The 19,686-nt window shown below is 44.4% G+C and overlaps 1 protein-coding gene across 5 annotated transcripts in view; it reads right to left on the reverse strand.

Annotated features, from left to right (window-relative positions):
* The window catches only part of LOC141131572 (uncharacterized), a 101,643-nt gene that overhangs the window by 15,503 nt on the left and 66,454 nt on the right, over nucleotides 1-19,686 (reverse strand). For all 5 annotated transcript variants that reach the window (XM_073618994.1, XM_073618992.1, XM_073618993.1 and 2 more), the window contains 6 exons: nucleotides 18,692-18,860; nucleotides 15,511-15,593; nucleotides 9,464-9,562; nucleotides 5,321-5,428; nucleotides 3,885-4,037; nucleotides 348-408 (listed from right to left, as the gene is read on the reverse strand). In XM_073618994.1, coding sequence (XP_073475095.1) covers nucleotides 348-408; nucleotides 3,885-4,037; nucleotides 5,321-5,428; nucleotides 9,464-9,562; nucleotides 15,511-15,593; nucleotides 18,692-18,860 — 673 coding nt within the window. The remainder of the gene's footprint in view (nucleotides 1-347; nucleotides 409-3,884; nucleotides 4,038-5,320; nucleotides 5,429-9,463; nucleotides 9,563-15,510; nucleotides 15,594-18,691; nucleotides 18,861-19,686) is intronic.

The following is a 19,686-nucleotide window of genomic DNA, read 5'->3' on the forward strand; positions in this document are numbered from 1 at the left end:
GGGAATACTATAGAATGTCAGTTGAGTGGTGGCTCAAAGTAAAGTGCACATCCTGTATAATCTTATGGGAAGGCTTTTGTTGAAGTGAGTGGTCTGGCAACAGGATCTCGTAAAAACAGTTTTGCTTTAAGAGAAGTGCTCTGAAAGGAATGCCATTGTAAAAGCAGAATCTGAAGGTGGGTGTTTTGGAACTTAGAGATGCATACACATAACTGTTTGCAGCACAAGATATACTCAAAGCTGACCACTTCCTGATTCATGTGATCGTGCGCCTAGTCTATTTTGGCTGCTCCCGGCCTCCTACATCTTTTTTTTGTTTTCCCAGCAAAGCTGAGGCTTGTACAAACCTTTCATTAGAGATTCATTTTTTTCTCGCAGCATTTTGATTTCAGAAGACATTGCGGATATCTGAAAAAATAATAAAATATTGATATAAATTGATTTAACGGGTTAATTTTGACTAATCTTGATAATAAAGAAATTGTACTCTTCCTAGCATTGCAGTATAATTATTTTACAAAGGGAGGAAAAAATAAATATATAGCTAGAATTTACCGTATATATCGGTGTATAACACCCACCCCAATTTTAGGAGGGAAGTTTAAGGAAAAAAACTTACATTTTAAATAAAGAACTTTGAATCAAAATTAGGGTCATAGCTCATCAATGCACCCTGCTCGGTGCCCATCTGCAGCCAATAAATTGCCCAACAATGCACCCTGCTCGGTGCCCATCTGCAGCCATTAAATTGCCCAACAATACAGCCTGTTCAGTGCCCATCTGCAGCCTCACCTTTCCCATCATTGCAGCCTCGCCAGTGTTGGATTATCCCTGCTGTCTCTGAGGGAGGAGGAGGAGCGAGCGCCGGTGAATTACGCAGAGCCGCGATCTCCTGTGTACCCGACGCTCGGTCACTGACAGCCACCCCTCCTGGCCCTGCTCATATGATAGTCAGAACAGTGGCCCAATGCAGGGCCAGGAGGCGTGGCTGTGAGTGACAGAGCACCTTGTACACAGGAGACCGCGGCTCTATGTAATTCAGTGGCGCTCGCTCCTCTTCCCTCTGAGACAGTAGGGATGGGTGTATAACACGCACCCACGATTTTCCCCTGATTTTAAGGGGAAAAAAGTACGTGTTATATGCCGATAAATACGGTAAATATTAAACGTTTAAAATGTTGAAGTTAAAAAAGCTGCCCAAAGGACCAGGAAATAAGGTATACAGTGAAATACGTTTCGCAAGGAATTTATTTGGAGTAGTAGGGCGTTCAGCCCTGCACAGTGTGAGGAGCCATGTGTTTGTTTTATGTAATTGCGGTGATCTGCATGATGGCTGTAGGTGAGCCTGTATGGCAATGTGCTTCCATTCACCAATATGGGCTGCTTGCAAGCACCTTGCTGCAAGTACAAAAACATAGACATACAGCTCTTCAAATACAGGGCCCAATCAGTGCTGTATTTAGGCCTAGGCCAACAAGGCCCAGGCCTAGGGCGGCACTTTGCGGGGGGGCGGCAACCCCCCCACGAAAAAAAAACACCTGCCTCCTCCTCCCGACTCACGCATGCAGGGCCGCCAATGACATCGCTATGGGAGTGCGGGGGGGGGGCGGACTGCACCCGGGTGACACTAGGAAGCAGTTGTAGTGGTGCAGTCGCCCCCCCCCCCTCAGTGGCAAAGCGATGTTAACTTAGGCAGCGGCGCTGTGACAGGGAGAGGAGAGCTGTACACAGCGGCTGTGTAATTCCCCCGCTTGCCCCCCTCCTTTCTCCTGTCAGCTGAAGTTGAACAGGAGAAAAAGAGCGGCTCTCGTGTTCCCCTCTCTGCCCGCTCTGATTCCCTCCCCATTGGTCATAGCAGAGAGCCAATCAGGAGGGGGATGGGCATTATGGGAAACTTAGTCCCAGAAGATTGACGGCCCCAGTATGTCCACAGACAGCAGGCTACAGTCCCCCAACATACATGTACTGGGGGGGGACCTGGAACCCGGCAAACAGCAGAGTGCTACAGGGGAAGAAAAAAAGAGGATTGTGCTGGGAGAGGCCAGATAGAGCCACGCTGTACCCGCACCACCAGAGAGGGAGCCACGCTGTACCCGCACCACCAGAGAGGGAGCCACGCTGTACCCGCACCACCAGAGAGGGAGCCACGCTGTACCCGCACCACCAGAGAGGGAGCCTCGCTGTACCCGCACCACCAGATAGAGCCACGCTGTACCCGCACCACCAGATAGAGCCACGCTGTACCCGCACCACCAGAGAGGGAGCCACGCTGTACCCGCACCACCAGATAGAGCCACGCTGTACCCGCACCACCAGATAGAGCCACGCTGTACCCGCACCACCAGATAGAGCCACGCTGTACCCGCACCACCAGAGAGGGAGCCACGCTGTACCCGCACCACCAGATAGAGCCACGCTGTACCCGCACCACCAGATAGAGCCACGCTGTACCAACACAACCAGAGAGGGAGCCACACTGTACCCACACCACCAAAGAGAGAGCCACGCTGTACCCGCACCACCAGATAAAGCTATGCTGTACCCGCACCACCAGATAGAGCCACGCTGTACCAACACAACCAGAGAGGGAGCCACGCTGTACCCACACCAGAGAGGGAGCCACACTGTACCCGCACCAGAGAGGGAGCCACACTGTACCCGCACCAGAGAGGAAGCCACACTGTACCCGCACCAGAGAGGGAGCCACGCTGTACCCGCACCAGAGAGGAAGCCACGCTGTACCCGCACCAGAGAGGAAGCCACGCTGTACCCGCACCAGAGAGGGAGCCACGCTGTACCCGCACCAGAGAGGGAGCCACGCTGTACCCGCACCAGAGAGGAAGCCACGCTGTACCCGCACCAGAGAGGGAGCCACGCTGTACCCGCACCAGAGAGGGAGCCACGCTGTACCCGCACCACCAGATAGAGCCACGCTGTACCTGCACCACCAGAGAGAGAGCCACACTGTACCCACCCCACCAGAGAGCCACGCTGTACCCGCACCAGAGAGGGAGCCACACTGTACCCGCACCAGAGAGGAAGCCACACTGTACCCGCACCAGAGAGGGAGCCACGCTGTACCCGCACCAGAGAGGGAGCCACGCTGTACCCGCACCAGAGAGGAAGCCACGCTGTACCCGCACCAGAGAGGGAGCCACGCTGTACCCGCACCAGAGAGGGAGCCACGCTGTACCCGCACCAGAGAGGAAGCCACGCTGTACCCGCACCAGAGAGGGAGCCACGCTGTACCCGCACCAGAGAGGGAGCCACGCTGTACCCGCACCAGAGAGGGAGCCACGCTGTACCCGCACCAGAGAGGGAGCCACGCTGTACCCGCACCACCAGATAGAGCCACGCTGTACCTGCACCACCAGAGAGAGAGCCACACTGTACCCACCCCACCAGAGAGCCACGCTGTACCCGCACCACCAGAGAGAGAGCCACACTGTACCCGCACCACCAGATAGAGCCACGCTGTACCCGCACCACCAGAGAGGGAGCCACAGGATCACTGTTGCGGTTTCGCTGGGTCTGGTAAGAGGGCCTGTTGGCCATTATCCATTACTGTTCCTACGGACTGAGCCGTGCCTAACCTGCTATTCTCTAGGCCTTTTTGACCACCACAACAACCCTGTCTGTCCTCCTCCCCCGACGTCCCTCTGTCTTCATCAGATGAAGATGACAGGGCGGGTCTTAAAAGGGAAGGGGAGTGGCCTTGACAGGAAAGGGTGGGTCATATTTAAATTAGGGGGTGCCCAAGTTTAGTCAGGCCTAGGGCAGCACAAAACCTAAATACACCACTGGGCCCAATACATATGTGAATAAGCCCTAATGCTACAGTACAGTATAGTATAGACAAAAAAAGACAGGATGATGTAATATACGTTTTCCTGTTGCTCTTTCAATTGTGTCTGTAATTTCTTGACATCTTTTTCCTCTGATTCTACATTCAGGTTTTGCTGTTCTTCCTGTTGCCTTTTCTCCTTGACAACATTCTCCTGATGCTCTTTGTGTGCTTTGACAGAATTTAGCACATTCTGAAAGAAATCAGATCCTAAGATTGTAAATACATACAATATATAAAATAGTAAAGACATCGGCCTGTCCTCATATTGCCTCCTCCCTGACAAGACACGAAGAGGTCTTCTAGGTACATGCATGGTGAATAGTTTTGTTCCCTTTTCTCTCTAGAAAATAGAATGATCAACTATGCCACAAAGACACGTTAGAAAACCTCTGAGACTGTAGAATCTGAGAAAGTGTGTGATCAGACAGCTCACCTGGTTATAGAATGCAAGGCCTCAATGCAAGGCCTTGCATCTCTGACCACATCTGTAAAGAATCTCTGACATGTTATAGACAAACCCGTTCTTAGTTTTAGCCATTACAGAGGATGGGTTAATAAAAATCAAGTAAGCATTATTTTCTTTCAGCATCAGCTTTTATTAGAATTGAGATGTGCTTATGACTATAATTGTTACGTTTCAATATCATTATGGTTGGGTCAGATCTCTGAAACTACTTTTTAAATGCATTAATAAATTGCACTGTGCTTGTGGTCAGGGCACATCTGAATGATGATTCCTCTTTATATTTATTCTGCTACAATCCCAATAAGTGTATATTGATTGTTTGCGCAAAAGTTATAGCGTCTACAAACTATTAGATATTTTTCTGTAATTTTTTTTTTTTACTAGTAATGGCAGCGATCAGCGACCTATAGCGGGATTGCAACATTGCAGCAGACAAATCAGACACTAAGTGACATTTTTTTTTGGGGGGGGGGGGGGCAGTGACACCAATAAAGTGATCTGTGCTAATAAAAATGCACTGTCATTGTACTAATGACACTGGCTGGGTTAAATGTGTCCCTAGGGAGTGCTTTCTAACTGTGGGGGAGGTGCTTGTACAGTGGGAAGACAGAGATCCGTGTTCCTGCTTAGTCCTCTGCCGGGATGATCGGCGGATCCCGCTGATTGGCTCCTGCTGTGTCCAATTACAGCAGAAGCTGGTCACCAGCAGTGATTTTGCCTGTAGGAGCCGCCGCCCTGCAGTTCATATATATGTGGGGCGGTCGGCAAGTGGTTGAACAAAGCCTTTGCCCCGTTAATTCATATACTGCCAGATATAAAGTCAACTGCCACCCTTATAAGGTTCAGTGTTCAATATTCTGATACCAGTTTTATGTCAGACTATACTGCTAAAGTGGCTATTAATCCGTACCGTCTCATTGGTCAAATGTTGTGGCCACCCTTAATGTTAACTGGATTCTCGCTTAAAAAAAAACAAAAGAATAAAAGTTTGAATGAGGTGAAATTACCTTCACTAATCTGGATTTCACTGTCCAGTCATCAGCTGGCTTCTTGTCTTTAGGAATTTGTTTATAAGCACTTTCCAAGTTTTGCTTTTCTTTGAACAATCCCTTGAGCTGCTCAAATAGACAGAAAGTACATACAAGCAATATAATGAAGAAAGCCGATATATTGCAGCTAATGTTTAGTTACTCACTACCAGATGATGACAGATTTATGATATATCACATAATACATTTTTTTCCAATAATTTTTTTTTAAATCTTTTTCTTAGGGTTGCAGCGATACCGTTTTTACCGGCGAGTACCAATACTTTTGGCCAAGTACTTATCGAAACTGAGTACCGATACCTTTGCGGTGCAAATTGAGCCCATACAAAATGAATGGGCTCAAATCACACTGAAAAGAATCGCATGTGATTTGAACAGGAATCGCACTGCATTCTTATTCAAATCACATGCATTTTCCTGCACCGCTCCTGTGTGAACACAGGCTGAAATCACTATGACAAGCCTGGGTTCACATAAGAGCAGTGCGGGAAACTGCATGCAATTCGGACAGAAATCGCATTCCTGTTCAAATCGCATTTGATTCTTTGCAGTGCGATTTGAGCCCATTAATTTTATATGCACTCCAATTGAACCGCAAAAGTACTGGTTTGGGTATCAGAGCATTTGCAGGAGTGCACCTGCAAATGTTCAGTGTCGGCACTGATACCGGTATTGGTGCAACCCTGTCTTCATACAAAACTGAAAATGACATGCACGAAAGGAAAAGTTTTAAACCTCTTATTTTACATAAAGATATAAAGGTGCATATTTGTTTATGAGCAAAATTTAGTCAACAAGCGAATGCATTCAGTGAGCACCTAATGCTATCCAGCAACTGCTGCTATAGTGCTTAATGTGATAATAAATTCTTTGTTTTTTTAAAGCGGTTTTATACCCAGCTTTCACATATTTACCTACAGGTAAGCCTATAATACAGCTTACCTGTAGGTAAAATGAATATCTCCTAAACCTGTTTGGTTTAGGAGATATTCACCTTGCATGCAGCTGCGGGCGTCAGCGGCGCATGTGCTCTGAAGGTCCAGTGGATGCTGCCGGAAAATCTGAGCTCCTTGCTGGAAAGAGGATGCGCGCATGTGCGGGAGTGATGTTATCACGGCTCCAGCCACTCGCCACGCCGGAGCCGCGAACCCAGAAGAAACTCCGAGTGAACATGTCAGCTCCCTCAGCGGTGACCGGGAGGTGATGCCGGCGCATCGTTCTAAGGTAAGTATTTCATAATGAGCTAGTATGCAGTGCATACTAGCTCATTATGCCTTTGCCTTACAGGTTTTTTTTTTTTTGTTTTTGTTTTTTGGAGGGCATACAACCGCTTTAAGTACATTTAGTACTTTAGCATTTGATTTAATAACTTACTGAGTATGCAGCTCCTTCATTGTTTAATCATTGCCTATGTTCCTGTTTAACCAGCCTGGTGAAGTGTGATCCCAGCCATTGTTGTTTCTAACTGGGACCCACTGTGTCCATATATCTAGGGGGACAAGAACGCCCTCCCATGCGGAGTTTTGGTGTTTCTTGGTGGAGTGGAAAGCATAATGGCTCAAATATATGTCCATACTAGATGATTTTGGGGCATTCCCATTTGTATACTTGCAAAAATAAACCATGTTTCGCCATTTGTATATATGTCTGTATGAGATGAGTAGTGAACAGATATACAGTATATTGTACTACGTGGGTTATCCTCTTCCTGAGGAAGCAGGCTAGGTCCGAGACACAAGTAGATATATGGGGTACCCTTTAAAATACTGTATATCATTGATTGTGGTATTAATATTGAACATGCATGGGAAGTTGTGAGCTTTTGTGTTGTGACTCATTTGTGATACTATCTTTATACTCTATGAAAGCTAGGTGTATTCCCTGTTTTTATGGAAACAAATTAATAAAAAAATGTATGTTTTTATCTATGTTTGCATTGCATATGTTGATACACTTGAAAAACTCATATTACTTTCCTAAGCGTAATTACAATAAAGTATATGGAGAGGATCAACACTGCAAAAGGTATGTATTTTATTTTATTATGTATTTTATGTTTGATCACCAATCAATACATAATTATGAAGTGATAAAGTGGTATTGCACCCAAAAACAAAATTGTATTATGTTGTATTATGTTGCAGCTCACCAGTTCTTAGATTTAGTGACTGCATTTGTTTTCTTTTGTTAGGTTTCTTGAATTTATTTTCACCTGGTGATCCAGACAGTGAGGGTTGGATTTAGTAAAACTGACCAGTGAAAAACCTAGTGCAGCTGTGCATGGTAGCCAATCAGCTTCTAACTTCAGCTTGTTCAATTAAAAAAAAAAAAACTGGGAAGCTGATTGGTTTCTATGCAGGCCTGCACCAGATTTTGCACTCTCCGGTTTTAGTAAATCATCCCCTATGTGTGTTATTTTTCATTTTCATGCTTTTATTCATATATGTAAAACCTTTATCCCAAAAGGAGAAAAAAAATGTTGCTGTAACTTCATAAAAAGTGTAAGCAGAAGTCTTAATTTGTTAGTCAAGTCCATCTAAATCTGCTAGTATAAAGCTGGCCATACATGGATTGGAATTTGGCCAGTTCAGCAAAAACCAGCCGAATTTTGATAGGTGTGTAGCCTCCTCTGTTCAACAGAAGCCAGTTGTTAGACTGGCGTCTGTTGAACGGTCCTGCTGGGAAATTAGCATTTGATCAACACATACAGCCAATGGGCTTCAGCACTAATCAGTGTATTCTAAAGGTGGGGGACTCCTGCTGTCAGAATACAAAGACACTATGGAGAGGATTTCCCCATCCACCTTGAATGTGTGGACGGGGGAATCGGTTTAGTTGTTTTCATCCAGCCAGCTGCCAGGCAAATGTGCCTAGATACCTCCTTTGTTCCCCAAAGCCTGGTGCTTTGAAAATGGTTATTTACATTTATGAATAAGACTTCAATATTTAACTGGAACAGCTTTGCTCAGCTCTCATGAAAACTAAGCACAAACATCTTCTTATCGTGTATAGTTAACACAGAGGTATTGTTTCCTTTTATGCTTATAATAAAATAAAATGTATAACTATGATAAAACAGTTTACATATGCTGAATAAAAATAATAATGCTTGGGCCTCATGCACACTGGGCATCAAAAACACCACTTTTAAGGATGTTTGCCTTTTTTTCTGCCTCTAAACTCCCCTCCATGCAAGCCTATGTGTCATTTACAGGCGTTTAGAGGCAGGAGCGTTTAGAAGGAGAAAAAAATCCCTAAGCTAGCATGTACAAGAGAGAAAAACCGCCACACGTCTAAACGCATGTAAACCCGCCTAAGCGCTAGGTTAAAAAAAATAATATTCTGGCCAATGAAATGAATGAATGCCCAAACACCTAATGCACCTAAACACGTCTGCCGAATGTGGCTTTAGGCATGTTTTTAATGCTGCTTTTCTCCAGCCAGAAGAAAGTTGTTTTGGAAGAGCTGGGCAAACACTCGGTGTGCATGAGGCCTTAGATCTGAACTCTGAGAACTAGACAAAATCTACCCTTGCTCTCGGCCCACACCCCAGACACCGCAAGGGTTAAATGCTAGTTTAGTCTAGGGGTACAGAGATAAGGTTTATTACCTACCTATCCCTTGTTCCAGTACTTCTGCCTGAAGTTCTGTGCAGTGGGTGGTCCCTCGGGGTTACCATGTGCAGTACAGGGTTATTAACCCTGTACTGTAAGTGAGGAGGCAAGTATGCAATTGAACCCTGAAGCACCTTTTAGAGATAGCAGTCCTGGAACAGTCTCACAGCTGGGGGGATCCTGCTCAAGTAAGTAATAAGGTATCACTCCTTACTGATGCACCCCTAGACTAAACAAGCATTTCATTTGCAGCACAGGGGGCCCTGCTCTATGATTACGTTTTTCCTAAATCCTGGAGTTAAGCTCCACCAAGTGCCATTAAACGTAAAAAAATTATTTTCTTGAGGATTAACTTTGTCTTTATTTAGACTTATAATTATTGTTTGACATTTAATGGCACTAGTAATGCCTTAAACAGGTATCCTGCTTTAAGTATGGCAGTTATATTTCATGATAACCATCTTAGTGCAGCTTGGGAAATTCTTACCTGTTCGGTTACCAGTTTGTGCTGGTGTTTAAGAGCCTCATTGTCCACTTGAAGATTTTGAACTACCTCTTCATTTATTTTAGTTTGCTTTGAGAGATTCTATTGAGATAACAGAAAATAGTCAGCTTACAAAACAAAATAGTGTAAGTTATCCCTGCACATTAGACCAGCAATCTCCAAACTGCAGCCCGGGGGCCAGATGCGGCCCTTTGCTCGCCATTATCCGGTCCTTCAGCACTGTTCTTCCCACTGATACAAGACACTATTCCTACCACTGTCACCAACAATGGGGCATAATTCTTCCTACTGACATCAACAACGGGGCACTATTTCTCCCATTGACACCAATGATAGGGCACTATGCCAGACACCAATACCAATGATGGAGCTCTAGTTCTCCCACTTACACCAATGATTGGACACTATTTTTCCCACTGATACCAATGATGGGTCACTATTCCTCCAACTGATACCAGCAAGAGGCACTATTCCTCTCACTGACACCAACGATGGGGCACTATTACTCCAACACACACCAGCAATGGGCCACTATTCCTCCCATTGACTTTTCTTTCCACTGATACCAATGATGGGCACTAATCCTTCTCCTGACACCAATGATGGGCACTATTCCTTCCGCTGATACCAATGATGGGCAGTATTCCTCCCACAGATACCAAAGATGCATTGTTTACTCCCACTGATGCCAGAACAATTTCTACTCCCAATGGCCACAGCCCAGCCTCACTAAAGTCAGGACAGTAAACTGGCCCTTTTTTTTTAGAAAGTTTGGAGACCGCTGCATTAGACTGTGATTAAAGTGTACATTTCATAAATATGTAGTATTCTCGCATTCATTTTTATGTGCTTATATACATGGAGGAAAAAAAAATCATGTTTAGATTATTTTCAAATATATCATCCTTGTGTCTACATCTAATTTAACCACTGGGCACTTAAACCCCCCTCCTGCCCAGACCAATTTTCAGCTTTCAGCACTGTCACTCTTTGAACGACAATTTTGCGGTCATACAACATTGTACCCAAATTAAATTTTTATAATTTTTTTTCCCACAAACACAATTTTGAAAAAAAAAAATACAAAACAGTTTTATATTTTGTTTGCGAATTTTGCAAACAAGTAATTTTTCTCCTTCATTGATGTACGCTGATGAGGCTGCACTGATAGGGTGCACTGATAGGCTGCATTGATAAGGTGGCACTGGTGGGCACTGAGAGGTGGCACTGAGAGGTGGCACTGATGGGTGGCACTGATGGGAGGCACTGAAGGGCATTGATAGGTGGCACTGAAGGGCACTGATAGGTGGCACTGAAAGCTGGCACTGATGGGCACTGATAGGTGGCAGTGATGGGCACTGATGGGTGGCAGTGATAGGCAGTGATGAGCACTGGTAGGTGACACTGATAGGCAGCACTGCTAGGTGGCACTGATAAGGCATTGATGGGCACCACTGTTGGGCATTGATAGGTGGCACTTGTGGGCATTGATGGGTGGCAATGTTATACACTGGTGGGCACTGATTGGTGTGCACCGATATGCACTGTGGGCACTGGCAGGTGGCACTGGTGGGCACAGAGGAGGTGGCTGTGCCTCTTTTTTTTCGGGACCGATGTCCCTTACACAGAAGCCGGTAATCTGGGAGGAAGGCTAGGCGTGCAAAGGGGAGGCCGTCTATTGACGGCCTCCCGGCAATGTAGGTCCACGCTGTAGCTGTCATTCGGGCTATAGCGCAGATGGGAAGAGGTTAAGGTAAACTTATTACATCCCTGTAAAATTTAAACACAACATATAGAAAATAAATGCATTAATGCATAAACATGTATTACCATCACTGAAAACTATATGTCATCAGTATAGCAGCCTGCTAATCCTGACATTTCCTGTTAAATTGTTTAGCACCTTTGTCCTAAACAGGGCTACTAGTAAATTTAGTTTTTTAATGCTAGGTGGTAACTAGAATGGCTAATTTTAGTCCTGATCAAATGGGTTTCACCTAATCTTGAGTTTAACCGTGATTTCTCTCTTTTGTCAATAGGTGGCACTGTTACCTTTGGCATTAGTATGATAGATTACAGTGAATTCAGGTTATGAGTCAATATGCTTTTCTCAGCCAATCAGCAGGAGTTTCTTTTGCCACTGAGGCTGCTGGGATACTCTATATATTTGGAGAGAGTCATGTGATCGGGGTTCTTTCCACGCGGGCTATGGCCTGGGTGGGTGGGTGTGTGTGGAGCAGGCCCTTGGCATTTGGGGAGACTGCTACAATTGCTTCGGCCCATATGGCTTATGTAGCCTCCCAATTGGTCTGGTAGGTGGCCATCACATAACAGGTGCAATAGGGAGGCTTGGGAAGGAAGGGACTGGCCTAATGGAGAGGCTTGGAAAAGGGGGAATAGATTACTGAATTGCATAAGACGTCAGCTATATATATATATCTCTGGATCTACTGATTGTTTTGAGGTATGATGTTCACTGACTTTCATCACTTGCTGAGTTTGAATTGTCCAAGGTTATAAAAAGTTTATTTCATGGGAATAATTTGACAACCAATATTTATGTTTTCACTTACAATACTTTTTCATTCAAATATTTCAGGATATAAGGTATGACATTAAGAGACAGAGAAATATGAACAGTATATTATGAATCATTAGGGTTATAGCCACCAATGACATAAATCCACCCATAAGCGTAGCAAGAATACCCAATAGTTATGTTTTCTACCTGATTTATGCATAAACATTATACATAAAGCCTAGACTGTAAACCATTTTGCTACAATGTACAGAGCAACATCTGTGATGTGTGGTGATGCAATGTCATGGTCTCTGAAAAATGTATGTTCATATTTGTGATTAGGGATGAGCCAAACACCCCCCTGTTCGGTTCGCACCAGAACTTGCGAACAGGCAAAAAATTTGTTCGAACACGCGAACACCGTTAAAGTATCTGGGACACGAACATAAATAATCAAAAGTGCTAATTTTAAAGGCTTATATGCAAGTTATTGTCATAAAAAGCATTTGGGGACCTGGGTCGTGCCCCAGGGGACATGGATCAATGCAAAAAAAAGTTTTAAAAACGACCGTTTTTTCGGGAGCAGTGATTTTAATAATGCTTAAAGTGAAACAATAAAAGTGTAATATCCCTTTAAATTTCGTACCTGGGGGGGTGTCTATAGTATGCCTGTAAAGGGGCGCATGTTTCCCGTTTTTAGAACAGTCTGACAGCAAAATGACATTTCAAAGGAAAAAAAGTAATTTAAAACTACTTGTGGCTATTAATGAATTGCCGGTCCGACAATACACATAAAAGTTCATTGATAAAAACGGCATGGGAATTCCCCACAGGGGAACCCCGAACCAAAATTTAAAAAGAAATAATGACGTGGGGGTCCCTCTAAATTCCATACCAGGCCCTTCAGGTCTGGTATGGATATTAAGGGGAACCCCGGCCAAAATTTAAAAAAAAAAAATGGCGTGGGGTCCCCCTCAAAATCTATACCAGACCCTTCAGGTCTGGTATGGATTTTAAGGGGAACCCCGCGCCAAAATTAATTAAAAAAATGGCGTGGGGTCCCCCTAAAAATCCATACCAGACCCTTATCTGAGCACGCAACCTGGCAGGCCGCAGGAAAAGAGGGGGGACGAGAGAGCGCCCCCCCTCCTAAACCGTACCAGGCCACATGCCCTCAACATTGGGAGGGTGCTTTGGGGTAGCCCCCCAAAACACCTTGTCCCCATGTTGATGAGGACAAGGGCCTCATCCCCACAACCCTTGGTCGGTGGTTGTGGGGGTCTGCGGGTGTGGGGCTTATCGCAATCTGGAAACCCCCTTTAACAAGGGGACCCCCAGATCCCAGCCCTCCCCCCTGTGTGAAATGGTACCATTTCACAAAAAAACTGTCAAAGATGTTAAAAACGACAAGAGACAGTTTTTGACAATTCCTTTATTTAAATGCTTCTTCTTTCTTCTATCTTCTTTCTTCTATCTCCTATCTTCCTTTGGTTTCTTCCTCTATCTTCTTCTTCTTCTGGTTCTTCTGGTTCTTCCTCCGCTGTTCTTGTCCGGCATCTTCCTCCGCGGCATCGGCGTCTTCTTACCTTCTTCTCCTCGGGCCGCTCCGCATCCATGATGGCATGGAGGGAGGCTCCTGCTGTGTGACGCTTCTCTCTTCATCTTCTTCTCTTCATCTTCTTCTTTTCATCTTCTTCTTTTCATCTTCTTCTTTTCATCTTCTTGTCGGGCCGCTCCGCATCCAGGATGGCATGGAGGGAGGCTCCCGCTGTGTGACGCTTCTCCTCTTCTGACGGTCCTTAAATAATGGGGGGCGGGGCCACCCGGTGACACCGCCTCCCTCTGACGCACAGGGACTTGACGGGACTTCCCTGTGGCATTCCCCATGACGTCAGAGGGGGCGGGGTTACGTAACGGGTGACCCCGCCCCCTCTGACGTCATGGGGAATACCACAGGGAAGTCCCGTCAAGTCCCCGTGCGTCAGAGGGGGTGGGGTCACCGGGTGGCTCCGCCCCCCGTTATTTAAGAACCGTCAGAAGAGGAGAAGTGTCACACAGCAGGAGCCTCCCTCCATGCCATCATGGATGCGTAGCGGCCCAAAAAGAAGATGAAGAGAAGAAGATGAAGAGAAGAAGATGAAGAGAAAAACATCACACAGCGGGAGCCTCCCTTCATGCCATCATGGATGTGGAGTGGCCCGAGGAGAAGAAGGGAAGAAGATGCAGACGCCGCGGAGGAAGATGCCGGACGAGAACACCGGAGGAGGAACCAGAAGAACCAGAAGAAGAAGAAGATGGAGGAAGAAACCGAAGGAAGATAGAAGATAAAGGAAAAAAGAAGATAGAAGAAAGAAGAAGCATTTAAATAAAGGAATTGTCAAAAACTGTCTCTTGTCATTTTTAACATTTTTGACACTTTTTTAGTGAAATGGTAGAGTACCCTTACCATTTCACACAGGGGGGAGGGCCGGGATCTGGGGGTCTCCTTGCAAACCCCCACAACCACTGGGCAAGGGTTGTGGGGATGAGGCCCTTGTCCCCATCAACATGGGGACAAGGTGTTTTGGGGGTCTATCCCAAAGCACCCTCCCAATGTTGAGGGCATGTGGCTTGGTACGGTTCAGGAGGGGGGGGGGGCGCTCTCTCATCCTCCCCTCTTTTTCTGCAGCCTGCCAGGTTGCGTGCTCGGATAAGGGTCTGGTATGGATTTTTGGGGGGACCCCACGCCGTTTTTATTTTAATTTTGGTGCGGGGTTCCCCTTAAAATCCATACCAGACCTGAAGGGCCTGGTATGGAATTCAGGGGGACCCCCCACATCATTTTTTTTTTTAATTTTGGTTCGGGGTTCCCCTGTGGGGAATTCCCATGCCGTTTTTATCAATTAACTTTTATGTGTATTGTCGGACCGGCAATTCATTAATAGCCGCGAGTAGTTTAAATTACTTTTTTTCCTTTGAAATGTCATTTTGCTGTCAGACTGTTCTAAACAAGGGAAACATGCGCCCCTTTACAGGCATACTATAGACACCCCCCAGGTACGAAATTTAAAGGGATGTTACACTTTTATTGTTTCACTTTAAGCATTATTAAAATCACTGCTCCCAAAAAAACGGCCGTTTTTAAAACTTTTTTTTGCATTGATCCATGTCCCCTGGGGCAGGACCCAGGTCCCCAAACACTTTTTATGACAATACCATGAATATAAGCCTTTAAAATTAGCACTTTTGATTTCTCCCATAGACTTTTAAAGGGTGTTCCGCGGCATTCGAATTTGCCGCGAACATCCCAAATTGTTCGCTGTTCGGCAAACTGGACTCGAACTCGAAGCTCATCCCTATTTGTGATGATACACTACTATATTTTTTTAATATTGCATGACTCTAAAAATAAGAATAAAATCATACCATGCTAATATGTTCAATATTGATTAAATTCTAAAACTGACCCCCACATCTCTTATGTCTGTAAACAGATTTGATTGGTATGATATTATTTTACAGTGATCACCTTTAGAACATCTTGCAGTTGGTAAAGACAGACAAGAGTTTGGTTTTTCTCTTCCTGTAATTCCACATTGCGCTCTTGACATCCTGATTAAAAACACAAGTAATACGTATCATCTATCCACATTGTAATGAGCATATTATTGACGGCATATTTTAGCATATGTTATATATATATATATACAGTGGCTTGCGAAAGTATTCGTCCCCCTTGAACTTTTCAACCTTTTGCCACATTTCAGGCTTCAAACATAAAAATATAAAATTTTTATTTTTTGTGAAGAATCACCAACAAGTGGGACACAATTGTGAAGTGGAACGAAATCTTTTGGATTTTTGAAACTTTTTTAACTAATAAAAAAATGAAAAGTGGGACGTGCAAAATTATTCAGCCCCCTTGCGTTAATACTTTGTAGAGCCACCTTTTGCTGCGATTACAGCTGCAAGACGCTTGGGGGTATGTCTCTATCAGTTTTGCACATCGAGAGACTGAAATTCTTGTCCATTCTTCCTTGCAAAACATCTCAAGCTCAGTGAGGTTGGATGGAGAGCGTTTGTGAACAGCAGTTTTCAGCTCTTTCCACAGATTCTCGATTGGATTCAGGTCTGGACTTTGACTTGGCCATTCTAACACCTGGATACCTTTATTTGTGAACCATTCCTTTGTAGATTTTGCTGTATGTTTGGGATCATTGTCTTGTTGGAAGATAAATCTCCGTCCCAGTTTCAGGTCTTTTGCAGACTCCAACAGGTTTTCATCCAGAATGGTCCTGTATTTGGCTGCATCCATCTTCCCCTCAATTTTAACCATCTTCCCTGTCCCTGCTGAAGAAAAGCAGGCCCAAACCATGATGCTGCCACCACCATGTTTGACAGTGGGGATGGTGTGTTGAGTGTGATGAGCTGTGTTGCTTTTAGGCCAAACATATCGTTTTGCATTGTGGGCAAAAAGTTCGATTTTGGTTTCATCGGACCAGAGCACCTTCTTCCACATGTTTAGTGTGTCTCCCAGGTGGCTTGTGGCAAACTTTAGAAGAGACTTTTTATGGATATCTTTAAGAAATGGCTTTCTTCTTGCCACTCTTCCATAAAGGCCAGATTTGTGCAGTGTACGACTGATTGTTGTCCTATGGACAGACTCTCCCACCTCAGCTGTAGTTCTCTGCAGTTCATCCAGAGTGATCATGGGCCTCTTGGCTGCTTCTCTGATCAGTCTTCTCCTTGTCTGAGCTGAAAGTTTAGAGGGACAGCCAGGTCTTGGTAGATTTGCAGTGGTCCGATACTCCTTCCATTTCAAAATGATCACTTGCACAGTGCTCCTTGGGATGTTTAAAGCTTGGGAAATCTTTTTGTATCCAAATCCGGCTTTAAACTTCTCCACAACAGTATTACGGACCTGCCTGGTGTGTTCCTTGGTCTTCATGATGCTCTCTGCGCTTTCAACAGAACCCTGAGACTATCACAGAGAAGGTGCATTTATACAGAGACTTGATTACACACAGGTGGATTCTATTTATCACCATCAGTCATTTAGGACAACATTGGATCATTCAGAGATCCTCGCTGAACTTCTGGAGTGAGTTTGCTGCACTGAAAGTAAAGGGGCCGAATCATTTTGCATGCACCATTTTTCAGTTTTTTAATTGCTAAAAAAGTTTAAAATATCCAATAGATTTCGTTCCACTTCACAATTGTGTCCCACTTGTTGGTGATTCTTCACAAAAAATTAAAATTTTATATCTTTATGTTTGAAGCCTGAAATGTGGCAAAAGGTTGAAAAGTTCAAGGGGGCCGAATACTTTCGCAAGCCACTGTATATATATATATATATATATATATATATATATATATATATAGTAATCCTTATAGATGGAAATAAACTGTACAAGAAGTCATTGTTCAACAATTATATATGTTTAGCATTGGTTATAGGATGTTGCCTCCTTTTACGGGGTTTGCTGATATTTTTTTTTTATATGGCAGTAAGAAGCATAATGACCATTACTAGCAGACATGTTTCTTTTTTCAAAAAAGAAAAGCAGAGGGGGTAGGAACAGAGCAAAAACAAGTAAAGACATTAGCAAGAGGGGGTTGCTAAAAATAAAAGAGAGAATTTGAAGCATCACTGTATTATAATTATTAATATACTGAACAAGAGTATAGTTGTGACAAATGTGGTCACAGATGGGCAGATATCTCACTAAGGCTGGGTTCACACTGCTGCGGTGGCAGACATCGCATGTGATTCGCAGCGCACTGCTGTTCACATCACATGCGATGTCTGTGCTGTGCGATATCAGCCATACAGATAGTATGGCTGATATCGCACCGCATTCGGTCCAAACTCGCACAGGACCCTTTTTTTTGTTCGGACCAAAATCGGATCGCATGGGTGTTCACACCTATGCGATCCGAAAATGTCCGAATTGTCAGTTCGCATTGCGATATGCGGGCTGAACTGGGGGTGTCATTAACATTGTATGACACTCCCCAGCAGTTCGCATATGGCAGTGTGAACTGCCGTGCGAGTTGGTGCGATGCGGGAACCCGCAGTAAATTTGCTGCGTTCCCGCACCGCAGCAGTGTGAACCCAGCCTTAAAATGATAAGAGATCTGACCAGATTAGTTCAAACGGTGCAAGTCTCTGCCACAAAATATCTCCTCAACTGGCCAACAGCCAAAAGCAGTGCAGATGCAGTGAAAGCTTAAAGTAGAACTATAGGCAAAACTTATTTTTTTAATTTTGGATAGAGTAAAGGAGGGTTATACCCTCTGTAAGGTTTAATTCTGCCATATTCTGCCAAACAGGAAGTGAGAGGAAATTCCTACAAATTAGGGAATCTTTCTGAGACCCCCAGGTCACTAGAACTAATGTCCCCATTTGAAGATTTCTTTTCTGGGGACAACCCAAAATGTGTGATTTTGTTTTACTTTCAATGATAATTTCAAACAGGACACACACAGAGGGTGAATCTCCACAATGGGGACACAGACAGCAAAAAATCTGACATCTAATCCATTTCCCCTCTGTCTAAAACTAAAAAACAAATTTGCCTCTATTTATACTTTAATTTCCTTTGGTAATGAGAAATAGAATCCATCACCTTTATTATTTGTATTATTATTGGAGAAATCTTGCACTCTGTAAAGTGGCTGGGGTGGGCATCCTCATAGGATGGGCTTACCTTTAATTGCTTTCTCCACCTGCTGAAGGAAGACTTCACAGCGAGAACATTTATGTGAACTCGCAGGAGGCTGGCCTACTCTTGGGCTCCGGCTTTTCACTCCAGTCTGGGCTCCTTGCACATGGTTATTAGAGGAGGTTTTTCCATACTGTTGTTGCATTTCTGCCAACTGAATTTCAGAATTCATGACTTTAGACTGTTAGCAAGTTACACATACAGTACAATCTACAGATCATTATTTACATTTCTTGATGGGTGGGGATAAGAACCCATTAGGAGACCTCCAAATTGAATGTACCATTATTGGACTTATTACTTATATGCATTGCAATGTGTGCCATGGACAGAAATACCATGTGATATTTTTTTAACATCCATATTTTGTCATAGGTTGACCGACTGGATCTGCACGTTTGTCTGTACTTTCTGGGCTGCAGTTACTTGTATCGCTCACATCATTTATTTTACATACATACATTTTCAAATTACAGTAAATAACCAGATCATATAACAGTAGATTGTAGTGGTCATATTGCTTATGCAATATCTCAGGGATATCCAATTAGCGGACCTCCAGCTGTTGCGGAACTACAAGTCCCATAAGGCATAGCAAGTCTCTGACAGCCACAAGCATGACACCCAGAGGCAGAGGCATGATGGGACTTGTAGTTTTGCAACAGCTGGAGATCTGCTAAATGCATATTCCTGCTATATGTTATACAGCTAAATAACAATTAGTCCAGCACTATTGCAAACACATTACTTGAATGTGTCAAAGTAGAATACAGTAATACCTCGGATTGCGAGTAACGTGGTTTACGAGCGTTTCGCAGTACGAGCTATTATTTTTTTAAAAACCTGACTTGGTTCGTGAGCATTGTCTCGTAAGACGTGCAGGATTCAAGCCAATGGGTTGTGCAGTATTGCATTTGGCCAGAGGTGTGGGGGCACCGTTGACACTCGGAGCTGCTTGGAGACACTCGGAAACACTCAGA

Source organism: Aquarana catesbeiana, linkage group LG03 (assembly GCF_042186555.1).
Source record: "Aquarana catesbeiana isolate 2022-GZ linkage group LG03, ASM4218655v1, whole genome shotgun sequence".
In the NCBI taxonomy this organism is placed as follows: domain Eukaryota; kingdom Metazoa; phylum Chordata; class Amphibia; order Anura; family Ranidae; genus Aquarana; species Aquarana catesbeiana.